General features: G+C 44.2%; 1 protein-coding gene across 6 annotated transcripts; it reads left to right on the plus strand.

Annotated features, from left to right (window-relative positions):
* The first annotated feature begins 1564 nt into the window (after positions 1 to 1564).
* LOC135391839 (TOM1-like protein 2) lies at positions 1565 to 16805 on the plus strand. 6 transcript variants are annotated; one of them, XM_064622342.1, is made up of 15 exons: positions 1565 to 1730; positions 2469 to 2553; positions 2639 to 2723; positions 2789 to 2935; positions 3015 to 3149; positions 4534 to 4752; positions 5636 to 5714; positions 7891 to 8009; positions 8265 to 8337; positions 8476 to 8617; positions 9948 to 10029; positions 10693 to 10725; positions 14612 to 14659; positions 15569 to 15611; positions 15687 to 16805. In XM_064622342.1, exons 1-15 carry the CDS (start codon positions 1667 to 1669, stop codon positions 15854 to 15856), a joined length of 1524 nt encoding a protein of 507 aa, XP_064478412.1. In that variant the 5' UTR covers positions 1565 to 1666; the 3' UTR covers positions 15857 to 16805. The 6 variants fall into 6 exon arrangements, with proteins under 6 accessions (XP_064478412.1, XP_064478413.1, XP_064478414.1 ...); XM_064622343.1 differs by having other exon boundaries at positions 9951 to 10029; XM_064622344.1 differs by lacking the exon at positions 10693 to 10725.
* Positions 16806 to 17100: the final 295 nt, after the last annotated feature.

The following is a 17100-nucleotide window of genomic DNA, read 5'->3' on the forward strand; positions in this document are numbered from 1 at the left end:
ATCGATAGCTTCCTTTTGAGGAATACCTAACACATGCAATGGACAGGACAAGCTGTTTGATCCACACTCTTCAGGGCTGCAACATCTTCGGGAGAAGACCGCTCTGAGAAGATCAACAGATATTTGACAAATAAAAAGTTCGGAATGTTTTTTTTCTCCTTTCGTGAAAGGGTACACTTCCTTCAAATGTGCAAACTGAACGTTTTGTCTGTAGGGTGTTCTGACAGTCATCTCTTTAAATATGCGAGCGTGTTTTCGTGGGAAGAAATTATATGTATTCAGCTACTACATTCAGCAGTCTACAGCGAAGGTGCGCTGGTGGAACCGGGAGCCACGTTAGGCCTAAGGGCATACCTTGTCATGCACCGCTACCCTCCTATATCTCTCTTCCTGCAGCGCGCTATATAATTATGTGGGCACCAAGCAGTCTAGCGCGCCAGCAGAAAATTCCCCGAAGAAACACGAGCAACTCTCGCGCTCGTAATAACGTTTTGGCTTTCATCACAATTACTTTACACGGGAAGACTTGGCGCTGTAGGCGTGCCCCAGGGGGCGTGGCGGGCATCACATCGTGCCAGATTATCGAGCATGAAAAAAAATTCCCTTTCTGCGTTATTAATGTCTCGCAATGACTTTGTAATAGGGTAGAAAAGGCTTATGCAGTTTCCTGTACACACGTTGATTAATATCGTAATTTGATGTTTTATTTATTATATTTATTCGCTGTTACTGCGATCGGTTTACTGGGTGTGAAGCTTCAAGGTGATCAAGGTGGATAAATAGTGTCATCGTCATACAGACGAGGGTATACAGAACCCGCCTGTTTTTCGACCGGGCCTTTGTAGCTTCCGTAAAGGAATGCCCAATTCCTTATCTTTTAAAGGCTTTTTTAAAAGTATCCCGAATAACGTTCTAGTTTCATAAATATGCTGCGGTCATTCCCCACATTCTAATACCAGCGTGTAAAGACGTTCGATACTTTGCCCTAGCTCAAGTAAAGGTCTCGATCCGCCCCTGTATATCTCTGACACAATATGTGTCACATCTCTAAAATTGTCGTTGTTTTGTTGTCTTTTGTTCGGGTCTATCTGTGTCGTTCTCTCTCTCGTGTTTCTATGAAACTAATTGGGTGGGGGAAATTGAATGAATTAATGATTAAAAGCGCTAAAATCTAAACAAGGACGAAATACGGACGACACACACCGGCGCTCTGTGTGTGTCGCCCGTATTTCGTCCTAGTTCAGATTTCAACGCTTTTAATCGTGAATTCATTCATTCACCAACAGGCCCAAATGTCAGTTTTGAAAATTGAATGGTGACGCGCAGGTACACGAGCGCTTCCCGGGACAAAAGCGAAACTCCTGCTCCGGAGCGAAACACGCGCCACCTCTTAGCAGGAGAACCAACTTACTACATGTAATCTACTTTTTATTTTAACACACAGCCTTTATCAGCTTTACGACACGAGCGAATTTGTTAAAACGTGTATATTATAATTAATCTTTATTAAAGCACTAGAACACACGAACCTTAAACAATGTTGTCGCGTACGAAACTTGCAGAACGGATTCTCGACCAGCTCCCGTCTCTTGTGTTTGCGGTGTGTACTCGCCAATGTGAAGTGACTTGTGATTTTCCCCGCGGCTAACCGAACAAGATAGCCACAATGTCTGCTATTTTAGCCCAACTCGGGGGTAATCCCTTCAACACTCCTGTAGGCCAGAAAATTGGTAAGGCATCTACTTCCTGCAAAATTAGTCCTACGATGATAGCACCCACCACTGCGCTATCGTACTGTCTTTTTATCAGCATGTTTATCGTTTAGCAAAAGGTTTTGTTTTCTGATTCACGAAGTGACTCATGCATTGTTGATAATACGACACGTTGCTGAAACAATTCCCTGGATTAGAGCTGTGATCTTCTTCTGCGTTACGATACGACTCCTTTACTGATGGTAACTACGTGTTGACATCTGATCGAGCTAGCAGTGCTCGACTGTTTGCAGAAGACAAGTGCTCGTGAAGGAGAAACGAGACTGCTAGTCGTTTGTTCGGAATATAAAACTGCACAAATGCAAATTCTTATACAGTTTTCTCGAACAGCATGCAGAGATCGCATCAGTTATCAAGGATGCTCTTTGGACGGGAGTCTGGTTGTGCAGGTGGTGGTTTTAGTTGCCGCCTATGCCGCCTTCGTATGTAGACTGTGTCAGATTGTTCCTGCTCTAAAAATTGGCGTAGCGGGAGTAACCTTGTTTTCATTCACACGGCGTACGCGTAGCTGTCGTCACGTCCTGACCGCGAAAGCGGACTGTGGGATTTGAGTGACGCATAACGCGAATAGCCACCCTTAGTGCCGTCTGCAGCATCTCTCTTGGGCGCATTGTTTCCAGTGGAGTTTATGTATGCCTGTTACACTATGCGGAGGAGTGACATCATCAACTGACAGCTGTATGTGTGGTATTGCAGAACAAGCCACGGATGCGTCATTGGCTTCGGAGAACTGGGCTTTAAATATGGAGATATGCGACATTATAAATGACACTGATGAAGGGTATGCCATCCTTGTAATTTACATACTGCTGTTAAGGCATTTATGACTGGTTTCAATCACTTTTCAACCACTACACCGTTTTCAGGCCAAAGGATGCGTTGCGTGCAGTTCGAAAACGATTGCAGCAAAATGCCGGCAAGAACTACACAGTGGTCATGTATAGCCTTACGGTAATTTTCTCGTGTCCGTCTGCAAGTGGGCAGACACATTTAATGCGTGCGTGACATATCCGCAGGTCCTCGAAACCTGCGTGAAAAACTGTGGCAAGCGTTTCCACCTGCTTGTGTCGCAGAAAGACTTTGTGCAGGAACTCGTCAAGATGATCGGTCCAAAGAACGACCCTCCCACCGCAGTTCAGGAGAAAGTTCTGAGCCTCATCCAAGTATGGTGAACGTGCATCTCGCTGACAGATTTCTGCGTTGCACATATAGTAAGCGTAGCGTGCATTTTGATGTTTGCAGAGCTGGGCGGATGCGTTCCGCACACATCCCGACATGCAGGGGGTTGTGCAAGTGTACACTGATTTGCGCAACAAAGGCGTGGAGTTTCCTCCCACGGATTTGGATGCCATGGCACCAATATACACTCCGCAGAGGGTGAGATCTTTGATTTCTGTGTCGTCTTCGGTTGTTGCTATTTTAACTGGTGTGGGGGAAGATTTGTCATCTGGTGAGACATTTTCAGTGCACACATTAACTGCAATCCACAGGAAGAGAGCAAAAGATGTACCTCGTACACTGAATAAGTGATGCGGAAATGCAGTAATGACATCTTATATTGGTGACGATTGATTGGGGTGTTTCACGAACGTGGTACAAATGGGAAGCAATCTTGTGCTCGTTGCGAAGGGGTTTGACTGTGCTGGACATTGAAATGTAAAAAAAAAAAAAAAAAAGGCACTGTCATGAACAGAGTTCGAGGTAACCCGTTACTGTAACTAAGTTCCTTTTTTTGGTAACTTGTAACTTAACTCGGTACTTTTGCGCCCTGGTAACTTTCAGAGGAACTCGTTCCTTTTTCAGGTAACTTTGCCAAAGTAACTTAAGTTAAGTTCCAAGTTACTTTTAACTCTCTTTTCACTCACGTCCACATATTTTCTTGTTTTCTCTCCGGTTCCTCCATGGCATTTTTTACCATAAAACGTGATATTCAATCAATGACAGTATTTTATTGGGGAAGTAAGAACCACTGCCATTGAAATGAAGCTGAGCCATTGTGCGCCCACAGGGAGTAAGATGCAAAGTGTTCGAATAGACCTCTACCAGAGAAACGTCATCATGACATTGGTAGACAGACTGAAACCGAAACAAATCGAAAGGAGAGGGCTGGGTTCCACGAACGGGCACTTGCCTTCCATTGAAAGAAACGTAGGACCGCAATCCCCTCAAGACCGTGGATTTCGGGCGCGACCTTGTTCACATCTAGCTTCGAGCGTAGTTCAATTCTACCAAATTTTGGCGCTGTCGAACACTATGACGTCATTTGTTTACAAACAGGGAGAGGTCTATTGTTGGACATAAACGAAAACGATTTAAGCGTGTTGCACTCCTCCGCAGGCAACTCAAGGTCTAACTCAACTGCTCACGCGCGCTGCACCTGTGTACTGCTATTTTATGTCCAAAGTAACTTGGAAGTAACTCGTTCTTTTTCTTAAGTAACTCAGTAACTGCGAGTTATATTTCAGGCTGAAGAACTTCGTTATTAACTTAGTTACATTTTGCACACAGTAACTTAACTTGTAACGACTTTTTGAGGGGCAGCTTCTTAATCTGTGGTCATGAATGCTAGTGTGCAGTTGTATTGGACAGGAGACTTGAGGTGCACTAGTGACACCCACCTATATAGTTAGAATTGACCTCTGCTGGATACCAATTTTGCGGGGTGAGGTCCTCTGCTTGGTTATCGTAGCCTACTCTGTAGTCACAGAGCTTCTTGTAATTCTCTGATATCTCATTAAAGTTCTCCACCTGCTCCCTACAGAGTGTTCCACCAGCACTCCTGAACACGCAACCTCGTCCTGTCACGCGCCCCGTCGTCGTTCAGGAGGGTCCTCCAAGCCCTGTCCAGTTGTCTCCAGAGCAGTTGTCCAAGTTGAAGCACGAACTGGACATGGTGCAGCGGAATATGACAGTCTTTGGGGACATGCTGTCCCAGCTGACGCCGGGGCAGGAGCAGCGAAGTGATTGGGAACTCATGCAGGTAAAATAATGGATAATTTATTCAGCAAAGTCAACCCACAGTGTATCCCTTGACCTGGTGATGAGTTCCTAATGCTATAGCCAAGACAGTGGTGTTTGTGCAATAGACACTTGTGAAAAAGAGCAACCAAGGAACTTTGAGCCTTTCTTTCGTGTGGCAGTGATTTGAGGATGTCAGAATTGATGAGGTGATTCAGGATGGTTCAGGATGACTGGAACATGGTTCATATAACTCAGTGTTAGTGAAATCTTTTCATTTATTCTTTTATTTATTTAATCAACATACCCCAAAGATCCCTAAGGATATAATATGTGGAAAGGGATCATGCACACGTTATGATACTATGCATACACCATTCACACACACGTTGCACAAATACATTACTACAAAAAATTTAAAACACACACACACATACTTACACAGATACTTATTCGTGATCAGATATGGGCCTGTGGAACATTTGGTAATCAGCTGTTTTGACCTCCCCTAAAGGAGGACTATTCCAGTTCATAGTAGTCTTGCAGAGGAAAGGTTTAGAAAAGGCATCAGTGCAACATTCGGAACGGTTAAATTTGAACTGGGGTTCAAATCGGGGGAAAGATTATGGGGGAGAGAATAATTAGAGTAATATCGGAAGGAAATAGTGTGAATAAGTCTATGAAATCTTTTGTCTCCAAAATTTAATGACCACCATCGACCTTACTAACCTTACAAAGATCTTGGTGTTGCAAACAAAAGTGGACATGTCAAAATAGGTTGCCTACGAATGACATTTGAGAGATGAAGTAATACATTGGGCTTGCAAATTGGTAAAGAGGTCGCTGCTAGCAGGGAGTGTGAATTACATCATTGTGGTGCTCACAATTCTTTTGGTACTCTGCAGGAGCTTCAGAAGACATGTCACGCAATGCAGACACGAATTGTGGAATTGGTTGACAAAGTAGCCAACGAGGAAGTGACGGGTATGTGCAGCAATTTTCCCTTGTTTTCTTCTAATAGCGATTACTAGCAGACCTCTTAAAATTACTTTTCAAAAGTAATTGAATTACAACTACATGTTCATGAAAGTAATTCAATTACTATTATAAAATAAGAATTGTAACTCAATTACAACTATAACTATATAACTAACTATAACTAACTAACTAACTATAGTAAACTATAAAAAGTAATTGAGTTACACTGAATTGCATTCACTTCAATACATATTTTGGCATATAAACTTTATTGTATAGTTATTGCAAAGACAAACAACCAGAAGACCAGACGAATGACAGGAAAACGGTTAGTTGTAATGGAATGCAATGCTTAGCCTGGTAAATCTTCAAATTGCTGGGGAAATCGCTCAGTACTTAGCAGAAACATTATAATACTAGACAGTGAAAAAGGAAATATATTAAGTTCTGCTAAACACAAGGAAAATTTCTTCTCCATCTAGTGGAGCAATGCTGCTCATACGTGAGCTTATAATGTCCGTTAGCCTTCAGAACCAAGGCATTCTTCAAGTTCTTTTTTGTTATACTGCCACGACTTCTGATCATTAATATTACTACCAAGAGAAAATACTGCTGGGTAGCCCCACATTATACTTCATATGCTTCAAGTGGGTTGGTGTTACCTTTCAAATGATTTCTCCCATAGTGCAGCACTTTTATTTTTGGTCCACTCAAATGTGAAACTTTCGGTTGCTTCCTCATCAGATGACTTGTGACCTCTCATTACAGAAGCTTCAGCTCTCATTGCATTCTTAAAATAGTGTATAAGTAGTAATTTTCGTGAAATTCGCGAACACTCTTTTCTTTGCGAATTTAAAGTTCCGCGAAACATTCGAACCAGTTACAGAAAATTACGCAAACGAAGTATGTCAGAAATTTGAGCCAGGAAGCTGAGGCACCTATGGACGCGGTTAAGTGTTCAGTTCTTCTGTAGTACAGCTTGAGGTATGCGCAATATGCGTAAATATGCTGCGTATAATGTTGGTGTGCCTGCCTTATATGTATTTTTCTTTTTGTCATGCTGTTATGACTGGGATCATGGGTGACATGCCGCTGGCGTTTGATCCCGTTCATGTTTGTCGCCATTTTCAGATTTTATTATTCAACCTGCAAAGTTGGCAATATGTCACGTAAAATAATGTAAAAAATAAAACAATTTCCTTCCTTCCTTCCTTCCTTTCTCCACTGTAAGTGGAGACAGTAGTCCAGCCTTCACAAATCCCGTGCAGGTATCCCATGATTCCAGTTCCTCGTAAGCCTGGATCTTCCAGCAAGCGTGTGAGAGTTTAAGCAAGCTGCCATGCGGATCGGCCTTTGTAAAAGTTGACGAATCACTATCGGGTGAAAAGAATGACGGGAGACAGGGCAATTTGGCAATGACCTAGATACCGGCCGCGTAAGGACCCCCTAGTAAGGACCCCCTCTCAGTCATAAGGGCTCAAAAGGAAGACAAATGCAAAGGGTTATGACCCAGCTGGGGCGATAACTTTTGTTAACTTCTACCTGGAAGTTCAAGGTGGTGGTGGTGGTGGGGGGGGGCCTAAGATGCAGGGGCGACGTATTGTTCCACGAATAATTGCCTGGCCCTGGCTCCTCACAAATTCGCGAATTATTGAGCATGCAAATTTAACCACTTATACAGTATGTCATGGCCGATTGGTTTAAGTTGTCACACAGATCCGGTCTGTCTTGAACCATGAATGCGCGATAGAATTTATGATGAGGTCCTTACCACTTTACCTACTTGGTGGGTAGCCGTGTCAGCCAAACATGCGCCGACGACGAACATGGGATTATCCTGGCTTTGACTGCTGACTGCGCGTTGTGTCCGTCCACGATAATCTTGTCTCTCTACACTTTCGTGAAAGAGTAAAAATTGCGGCCATTGCGTAATAGATTTTACATTTGAAATAAGGTCGTAGCCCAAATCACATGCAAAAGTAATTCACAGTGAATTACAAATTACTTGTAAGAGTAATTCAATTACAGTTACAATTATGTAATATTGAATGTAATTCTGGAAGTAATTAATTACTAAGACTGTAATTAATAACAGTAATTGAGTTACTTTTAATTAGTTAGTTTACAGGTCTGATTATTAGTTATTGGTTGTGTGCGACTGTGTCTACATGATTTCGTGCAGGCGAGCTTCTGCGCCTCAACGACGATCTCAACAACCTGTTCCTACGGTACGAGCGATTTGAAAAGCGCCGAATGGCTGTGCTCACTTCTCAACCCAAAGAGCCAAGTAGGCAAGCAGAGGTAACCTTCTACGTTCAAAGAAACTATGTGTGACGCAGCAGGAAATGTGCCATTTGTAAACAGTTTCATTTCATTTGCATTCTCTTCAGTCTTTGTTGATGTGCCATAGTCTGTGAATAAAAAAAGTGTGGAAAAGCAAACATAGCTGGTTATGAGTTAAATTGAAATTAATTTTGTTAATAATTCTCCACAACTTACGTGGTACATTGGACGAATTTCTGTTCGAGACGAAATTGACTAATCTCTCTGAAATAGGGAGCCGGTGAAAATGTGGCACCCCTCATCGACCTCGGAGAGCCAGACGTTACCACCGAGCTTCAGAATCTCGGTGAGCTATACACCTCACCTCACCTCACGTCATAAACGCTCACCTCACGCTATTGATGAATTCACGCGTAATTGTCCATGGAGGTTTTGAGATTGCGGGGCTTAATTTTTTCGTTCACTTTATTTGATCTCTATATAGCAATTGGTGGAGGCAGCACTGCCGTTGCACCATCGTCTGCTGCGTCTGCAAACGCAGGATCAAACCCATCTACCAAGGGCGGAGTAGACGAGTTTGACATGTTTGCGCAGTCGCGGCATGCCTTCGATCAAGGACGATCAGGGTAGGTAGATTTTTTGCGTCACTAACAAATACGTACTTCTGTTTCAAGTCCAGAGAACTCCCGTGTTTGCACCGTTGTCCGCTGGGGATCTGTTGCCGATTATCGTAGCTAAACATTTGCAGCTACGCAGCAATCTTCTGTTCGAGTTCTGGTCGTTTCAGTGCGGTTTACGAAACAGAAGACGCGAAGAACACGAACACCATAGACAAAGTGATACTGACTATGGCGATCTCAATTCAGGAGCGTGAAAGTCTCAATGGCAAATTAAGTTTTTAATTGCACCTTTAAACGTAGCTGAATTTGTTACATCAAGGTCTGACCACAAAGCTAAAAGAAAAAAACACGAGATAGAAACAAAAAAGGGATGGACAATGACAGATAGAGCTTGAACTTTTCGGGTTAACACTGGTAAAACTTGTTTTTGCCCCCGATTTGCAATAACTCTGGAGAAACCCGAGGGTCAAACTCGCTAAAGTGCAAACCCAGCCATTCATAAAGGCACGTATGAACATTGCACACTTCGCACTTCCTCTCACCATCACGTGTGCTCTTCTTTTTTCACATGACAATCTGCTCTTTCACATGTTATCACCACAACCTACTAGATTATAACGACCATGTCGTAATCGACAACCCCCTATGGGGAGCCCATCCGCACGATCCGCTAGGGGCGCTACTCGTCGGCCCGCGACTTCTACATCATGATTGGACGATGGAAATTTGAATTTTGAACGCGCAGAAGTGGACGTACGACTACCGTAGCAGACGACAGCAACAGCTCCTATGAAAACGTGTAGAATGATGATGATAATCAACTTTTGAAAGAAGCGTCTCTCGTGGGATATCCACCGCTTCTACAAAAATACTAAGGTAAGCCGAAGTACAAAGTATTGCAGAAACTGAGGAAGCAATAGCCGGGCCGATGAGTAGCGCCACCGCTAGCTCGTAAATGCGGTGCTGGGAAGGGGACATGGTCGCTATAATGTACAGGTTTTCCCGGCGATTTTAATCCAAGTGCTAGCTAAATTAATCCACATGCCATGCAAACTTTATGGGGCATGGATTAATTTAGCTGGCACTTGGATTAAAATCGCCGGGAAAACCTGTAGTAGGTCGTGGTTATCACTATACTTCACCAATTTACGAATTCTATTATAAAACTGTTTTTGAAATGCACATCATGTTAAAGTGAAGAAATTTTGCTTCACATATTTTTTGCACGACCACAAAATTGTTGTGGCCAGAGCAAGTACGCAGACACTCCTTGCAGTGCTCCCTCTCGTTATTGCAATTGTGTAGCCGTACGCCACTGTTTATTGTTTTGTTGCAGCAGCAGCACGTATGCCGACAACACAAGCGGGGATCAGCTCGGAGTCTCCTTGGGAGCACTCGCGCAGGTCAGAAGCCAAAAGGTACTAGCTTTCTGCTGAAGCCACTAATATTTCTGCCGTTTGAATGCTCCATGGTGGGACAAGATTGTGAATGTCTTGTGTAAGCGGATTGCATTTTTGTGTGTGGCACGCGGGTTGCTGTACATTCAATTCAGTTCAAACATCACAGGGGCTTGGGTTGCTGGCTTGCTTTTGAGTGCAACTTTCTGCCGCTTTTAATGGCGAACGTTTGATGCAAAAGTCACTCGATTAGCGCAATAATACGCGTTAGGGATACGTACGGATATGTGCCATGATCTGAAATTTCGTTGGGTGAGCTGCTACGGGTGAGTTGTTCTACGTGCGTACCTGCACTCTTGTGTAACATTTTATGTACCTAAAATTTTTTTAGTTGGGCTGTTTTTTGCTTCATAATTATGCAAAGCGTGTGGCTTCTTTTGAAATATCTGTGTGTGCGCGAGTCTGCTTCTTCTGTGCTTTATCATTCTTACACGAATATGTTGTCCTAACAAAAGCCTCTTTATAAACACATTTAAGCACATCCTGACAGAAACGTGTGTGTGTGTGCAATTATGTGGAATGTATTTTTCGATGGGTGTGCGTGCTTACCTGTGTGGGTCCATTTTGTCGGTTTGGTGTCCTGTTTTGTGTGTTCACATTTCCCGTTTGTTTCTGGCAATTCAGAAGACAGAAGAGAATGGAGAACCTGCTATAGAGGTAAAAATTCCTGCGCTTATCTTTGTAACTCAAGCTCCTCTGCTTATTTGACCTCTCTCTTTCTCTCTATCATGTTTTCCATTTCTTTTCCGTTATTGCTGTCCTGCCTGCTCCTGCTTCTTTGCTGTTTCCCCAGTAGCAAAGCAGGCCTTGTCTACAGGCATTTTTGGATGCAGCTGTTTCTCCTCCTAGAATAGACCTTTTTACAAAAGCAAGCGCTACCTGTGACACGCGAGGGATCATGGGAACTTAGAGCGCCTTAGAGCAGTACGAGAAGCCCAGAGGCGGAGGTAGAAGAAGAACAACAACATTCCCGGTGTGCACAGCAGCAGCGTCAGCCGGGGTAAACCATAACCGAAGCAGGCGACACAACAGTGTCACTCAAAGTTCCCACGCTGCTTTGCGCATCTTTTTAAAATCGTCTATTGAGGCAGTGGTTTAAGGGGCAGCCCACAACGTTACTGCATACTTTGCAGTTCTGTCACTGTTTGTTCTTCAAAGGGATAGTTTGCTTCCAAAACACGAAATATATTTGCAAACATCACAGCTCATCACCACCGTCATCACCAAAGCATCATAGTTTTTTTTTTCCACGAGTGCTCCATTCCCTGATTCATGAAAACCCTGCTTTACTTTATTTTTTTTTACTTCGGCAGTATAATTTATTATAAATGGTTGGAATTCATGCGGTTTGCAAATCCCACACAAAGAGACGTCGCTGTGACGACATTGTGACAGCACACGAGGGTGTCCCCTTGATGCCATTTGGATGCCAACACTGGAAAGTAGGCATAACACTGGAAATGCGTAGATTTCGAGTGAAAGGACGCTCAAGAGAACAGTCCTGCTGGCCCCTTTTTTCTCAATTGCGCTAGAAAGCAGAGGAGTGGCATCTTCGCGAGCGCAGATGAAGACTTCCTCACGCTCACCTTGCAGACATTTATGTGAGGTGAGGAAAATTACCGTATTCCCCCGCATTAGCCGGCATGCCGCATAACTCGAGGCTGACCAAATTCTGGGCTTACAAAACTTGGTACTTTCCGGCATGCCGCAAAAATCGAGGGAAAAATAAAGATGTCGGACAGTGAACGTAGTAAACCAACTACAGACTTTATTTCTGTTCTTCGTACTTTTGCATCCGTCTTCTTCATCTTCTGAGTCGCTCTCTGTGTCTGTAAGTCCCGACCGGTCGTCATCCTCGAAGCGCGGTGTGCCAGACATCATTGTTTCTCGCAGGCACCTGTGCAGTTTCTCCTCGTCCTGGTGCCCCACCAGTCCGCACTTCACGAAGGACTCTTGAATTAAATCTTGAGAGATCTCTCCCCACGCCTGCTTCACCCACTGTGCAACCATCAGGTACGAAGCACTCCGACGTTTCCCTGTCTTTGTGAACTCAACTTCTCCACTGCGAAGCCAATTCAACCATCGATCCCTCATTGCTGCTTTGAACGGTCTGTTCCAAACGACATCAGCTGGCTGCAGAAGTGGTGTCAGACCACCAGGAATGACAGACAGACATGTGTTATAGTGCTGTTTGAAGCTGGTGTTTTTCAAGTGCGCGGGTGCGCTATCCATTACAAGAATGGCCTTTGGCTTGAAAAATGCTCCCGGTCGGGCGCCCCACACTTTCTGCTTGTAGGTATTCATTAATTCTGCCGTCATGCTTCCTTTCATTGCGACAGTGACGACGACTTCCTTTGGGAACTCAAACTTTGGCACGTTCTTAAGCCCCTTGAAAATAATCATTGGCTTCCACTTTGTTCCATCAGCCATCGCACTCAGAACAACTGTGTACCTGAGTTTCTCCTTCCCCGTCGTCTTGCACGTCACTTGTTTTACGCCCCTGTAGTCGAATGTCCTGCTTTGTGGCATGTCGAACCACAGAGGGGTCTCATCCATGTTTCCAATGCAGGATGTAGGCACACCATCAAGGACTGAGTTGTGAAAGGTGAAAAAGTTTTGGCACAACAAGTCTGCATTTGCTGGCACTTTCTGTCCCACACTTGTCACTGTCCTGCTGACGATATCGTGCCTCTTCAAGAACCGTTCCTGCCAGCCGTTCGACGCATTAAACCCTTGTCCTTGAGCATGTCCGTCTTCTAATATTTGCTGAGCTCGTACCTTAATCGTGCTGGAACATACGGGGAAGCCATTCTCACGCTGCAGCGATATCCATGACGACAGTTCCTGCTCCATCTCAGGGAACTTGGCTCGTTTCCTCCTGTTCTCCTCACTGGAAGGCAGGTTCCTTCTTTTCCGTACGCAAACGTCGTTAACTGATGTGCAGGCCTGTAGTTGGTCCCGGCTTTTCAACCAGTCTTGCACGCACTGGCGAGGAATACCAAATGCTCTTGCAGTTGCACTGATGTTGCCACCGACCTCATCCAGTCTCTTTATAACATCCAGCTTGAATGCGATCGAATGACTTCGGGTCCGGGAGCGTCCGCGCTGTCCTCCTCGTGGCACTTCTCCATCTGTCGCTGATGTTGCCGGGTGCTGTACGGCAGCGTGCATTTCGTATGCTCCGTCCATCTCCAATGGTGCACAATCCACGACTGAACTCGGAAACAAAGTATGCACGGCATCCCCTTGGTTTCACCACTGCTGTACTTCCTTATCTCCTTCCTGTCAAGCCTTTGTCCTATAGTTATGCGGGTGGGGCATTGGGGTTTTACCCCTGTGTTCCCTGACCTACTGGTGTTAGACACTCTTGTGGTCGCTTGTCAGGGCGCAAGAAGCACTCTCGTTAATCCTTTCTCGGTTTCTGCCTTTGTGTTCCGTGACCTTCTTTTATTTATCACCGGTCTCGGCAGGTTGTTCACCCCAAGAAAAATTCCCCCGGGTTTTCCGGCATGCCGTAAAATACGGGGTTCTGCGGCATGCTGGCCTCCCTCGCCTTTTTGCGGCATGCCGGCTAATGCGCGGGAATACGGTACCAGAAAAAGATAGGGATGAGGTGAGAAATTCTTCAGAAAAAGGATGGAGGCTAGAAATATTGCTGCAAAAAGACGAGGTGATATAAATCTTTAGGAAAAAACGATTGTGGTTAGGAAAGTTCGCACAAAAAGATTGAGGTGGGGTGAGAGAAATTTTTAGGACAGAAGGTGAGGAGAAGTTTCGGAGAAAGATTCATGTAGTACGGTGAGGAAAAACTGCTGGCAAAAATTGAGGTTAGGGCAAAGATCGTGAGGGCATTTGCCCACTTTGATGGGGAACAAAACTTTAAAACCCTTTAACGATAATTTTTTAAAGCAATTTTTGAAACAGCATAAAAGCAATGTGTTGCTAAACAACAGGGTAGCGCGCCAAACAGTATACGTGAAACAAGAAGGACAAGAAGAGGACAAGCGCATTCTTTCTCGTCCATTTCTCGTACTTCTTGTTTCACGTATCATAATAATAATAATAATAATAATAATAGTATTTATTTCCACAAACGTGGCGGAGCCAGAGACAAAAAGCTCTATCAGAGCTTGGCAAAGGCCTCTGGCACCTACAGCCGGAGCACATCATACAGTATATTCAACATACACAAACTAAAGCATTCAAGCAGTATAACACATACACTTTAGCACTCAAGCGGAATATTACATATAGGATATTCACAACCAAAACAAGTTAACAAGTTGTCAAATCACTCAAGCAATCAATAACCCAGATAAAGTAGTATCAATGCTATAAATATGACCGCTGTTGCTATACTGTTCGGCACGCTACCATGTTGTTTAGTACGTACCAACTAGCCCAACTTGCTGTTCTCGTTCAATGTGTTGCATGTGGAATGTATCATCCGTAATTTGTGTGCCACCCCATTTATTCAACTTCGCTTCCCCCCACTGTGTTTTACGTTCTTCTTTTCTCAATCCAATATTTTTGCATGATTCAGTACAAAGACAGGGACTTTGACGAGATGGAGCAATGGCTCAAGGAAAAGGTGCGTAGCCGATTGTGTGACATTGCATGACGTTTGTCTTGGATCCGCTTTGAGCTGCATGAGTGCTCTTAATTATGCAATGCGATTTTAGTCTCATTTTTAGACTCGGAATTTTGTGTTTGAAAGACGTGGATGTACAGAATGCACAGTGTACTGAACGAGAAACGTGTAGTCTGTGTAAGGTTAAAGCCCTGCAGCTTTATCGTGGGAAAAGCACTTTTGTGCTGCACCAGAAGACAGTGTCTTAAAAATGACAGCTGGATGTAGGCAGGTAGTCTGTGTTATGTCAGTCCTTCAGTTTGAAGGCACCAGCCCTGGTGGATCGGTCGCAGGGTTGTTAGTTACTTTTAAAAAGTCTGAGTTGCTGCTACAGATATCCTCTGGAAGAAAATAAACTGATACAGTCAGGTATTGTACTTCCAAAAGTATACTCAGTACTTTTAGTTTACTTTTTTCATTAAATTAATTGGCATGATTTAGTTGATTGATTGACGAGCTGTTATTAGTTGCGTTACGATTAATCAAGCAGATTTGCTTAGGTCGCATCATGTGATAACCAACAATGATTTTCATTCATTCTTTTTTCTCTGATGGATTCTGCGCACACTGCATATATCAACCATTAAATACTATCTTTATTCGAAGAAAATAGACTTTTAGAAAATAGAATGAAAAAGAAAATGAAAAGAAATAAACATGTGCAGTTCCGGCATCTACTTTTCACCTCAGGGGAGACAAGTGGGAAATTTGCGCACCCCCCTATTCTTGCTTCCCGAAATATGTCTGTTTCGCACCCCTTCAGGTGGGGTACGAAACCAATCAGGAAGACCAATCTACATTGCTGTCATTGCGGTTGTACACACTTTGCAGTACACTCACCATACCCATCTTTCTCTCTCTCTCTTTCAGCCTGTGACGGAAACATCTGGTCAAGAGTCCATCACGAGCTCAGGTGAGACGAAGTGATCCCCTTTCCATCTTAACTGCAGGCTTTCCTCTCCTCACACCACACGTTACCCCCCCACAGAGTTTGACAGGTTCCTAGCGGAGCGAGCAGCCGCGGCCGAACGACTGCCCAACGTCACGGCGACGACGGGCTCGTCTGCCGCCACGCATTCATCGCCCGCAGCCCACGCTGCTCCTCGGAACAGAATGGAGAGAGAAGAAGCGGCGGAGAACAGCCTGTTCGCACTTTAGATCGGAATGGAGGAAAAAGGACTGTCGTCACGGCAACCCTCGTGAAAACATTTCTTCTCCCTCGAGCGAGTCTTTGTCCCGTGCATGGCGTCGTGACGTCTCCTTTGTCGGTTCTCCTCTTTTAGGTTGTACATGTTTCAAGTGTCATGTAGTCACGTGTTGAATTTCCAGAGTTTACGGCAGAGAAAAACGCGTAGCAGGAAAACTTTGTTCCCACCCGTGAAGCCAGAACATGAACCGTGGAGCTTGTTCGCATATTTAAGTGCAGTTCAATTAAATTGTGCCGTGCAGACATGTACATAACTTCGTTTGCGATTGAACATTTTAAAGCCATATTTACTCGGGTAGTCTCGCAGTAACCTTGTTTACGAGAATAAAACATGGTGCAGTAGCCTCGATAATGAATAAGGGTTTGTGAACTGTGGTACTGAGTTGAATAGGCACTTGCCTTGGAGGTGGCTGTTCCGGAACCGCTACAGGTGTCAAATAACGAATCTATACCTGTGTTCAACCGAAGAACTACACAAAATGTAGCTCATTAACCCTAACAGAAAGTATACTGCAGCGCCCCCTGGTGCTGCCTACAGGGCGCCTATAGTTTTGGCGCACTGCGTGCAGTGACGTAAAGTGATGCAGCTGGCTAATTGCAGGCATATATTGCCCAGCAGGAGGCCCACCCTACGCTTACTCATGTAATAAGCGTTAGGGCGGGCCTTTTGCTGCTCTTTAGATTGAACACTACTATAGTAAACATGTAAGCAGTCATGTGGATTTTAGGTTAATATAAAGCGTAATAAAAAGGGAATTAAATTCTCGTCTACGACACGAAGCGTACTGAACCATTTACTAGAATCTGATAGTAAAGCTAAATCACCTGCCCTGCCTTGTAATATACATATATATATATATATATACATATAAATATATTTAGAGTAAATATTTTGGTGTATTGGTTGTGTTGAATTGTGATTGTTGTGATTGGACATGTGAGCAAATGTGGGATAGACCAGCCTCATGGAACAAACATTGTCCAAAGTTAAAGCATACAGCCATGTTCTTGCGGAACGGCAGTGTAGCGGCTGGGCAACGGCTGTTTAAAATTCTACGTATAACCTCGTTCACCCTGAGAACTGCTGGGGCATGTTCTAATGCATGTTCATTGCTTGTGGTCATGAAAACGTGTCTTCCAGATACCAAAAGCACCACGGCAGGACGATATGCCTGCAACGCAATTCTTAGGTTGC

Source organism: Ornithodoros turicata, chromosome 4 (genome assembly GCF_037126465.1).
Source record: "Ornithodoros turicata isolate Travis chromosome 4, ASM3712646v1, whole genome shotgun sequence".
NCBI classification, from domain to species: Eukaryota; Metazoa; Arthropoda; class Arachnida; order Ixodida; family Argasidae; genus Ornithodoros; species Ornithodoros turicata.

Excerpts from the sequence above, each read along its gene's own strand:
- LOC135391839 (XM_064622342.1), top strand. The coding sequence starts at position 1,667 with ATGTCTGCTATTTTAGCCCAACTCGGGGGTAATCCCTTCAACACTCCT. Across the intron at positions 8,338-8,475 it reads CACCGAGCTTCAGAATCTCG|CAATTGGTGGAGGCAGCACT; the intron begins GTGAGCTATACA and ends ATCTCTATATAG. Across the intron at positions 10,726-14,611 it reads ATGGAGAACCTGCTATAGAG|TACAAAGACAGGGACTTTGA; the intron begins GTAAAAATTCCT and ends TGCATGATTCAG.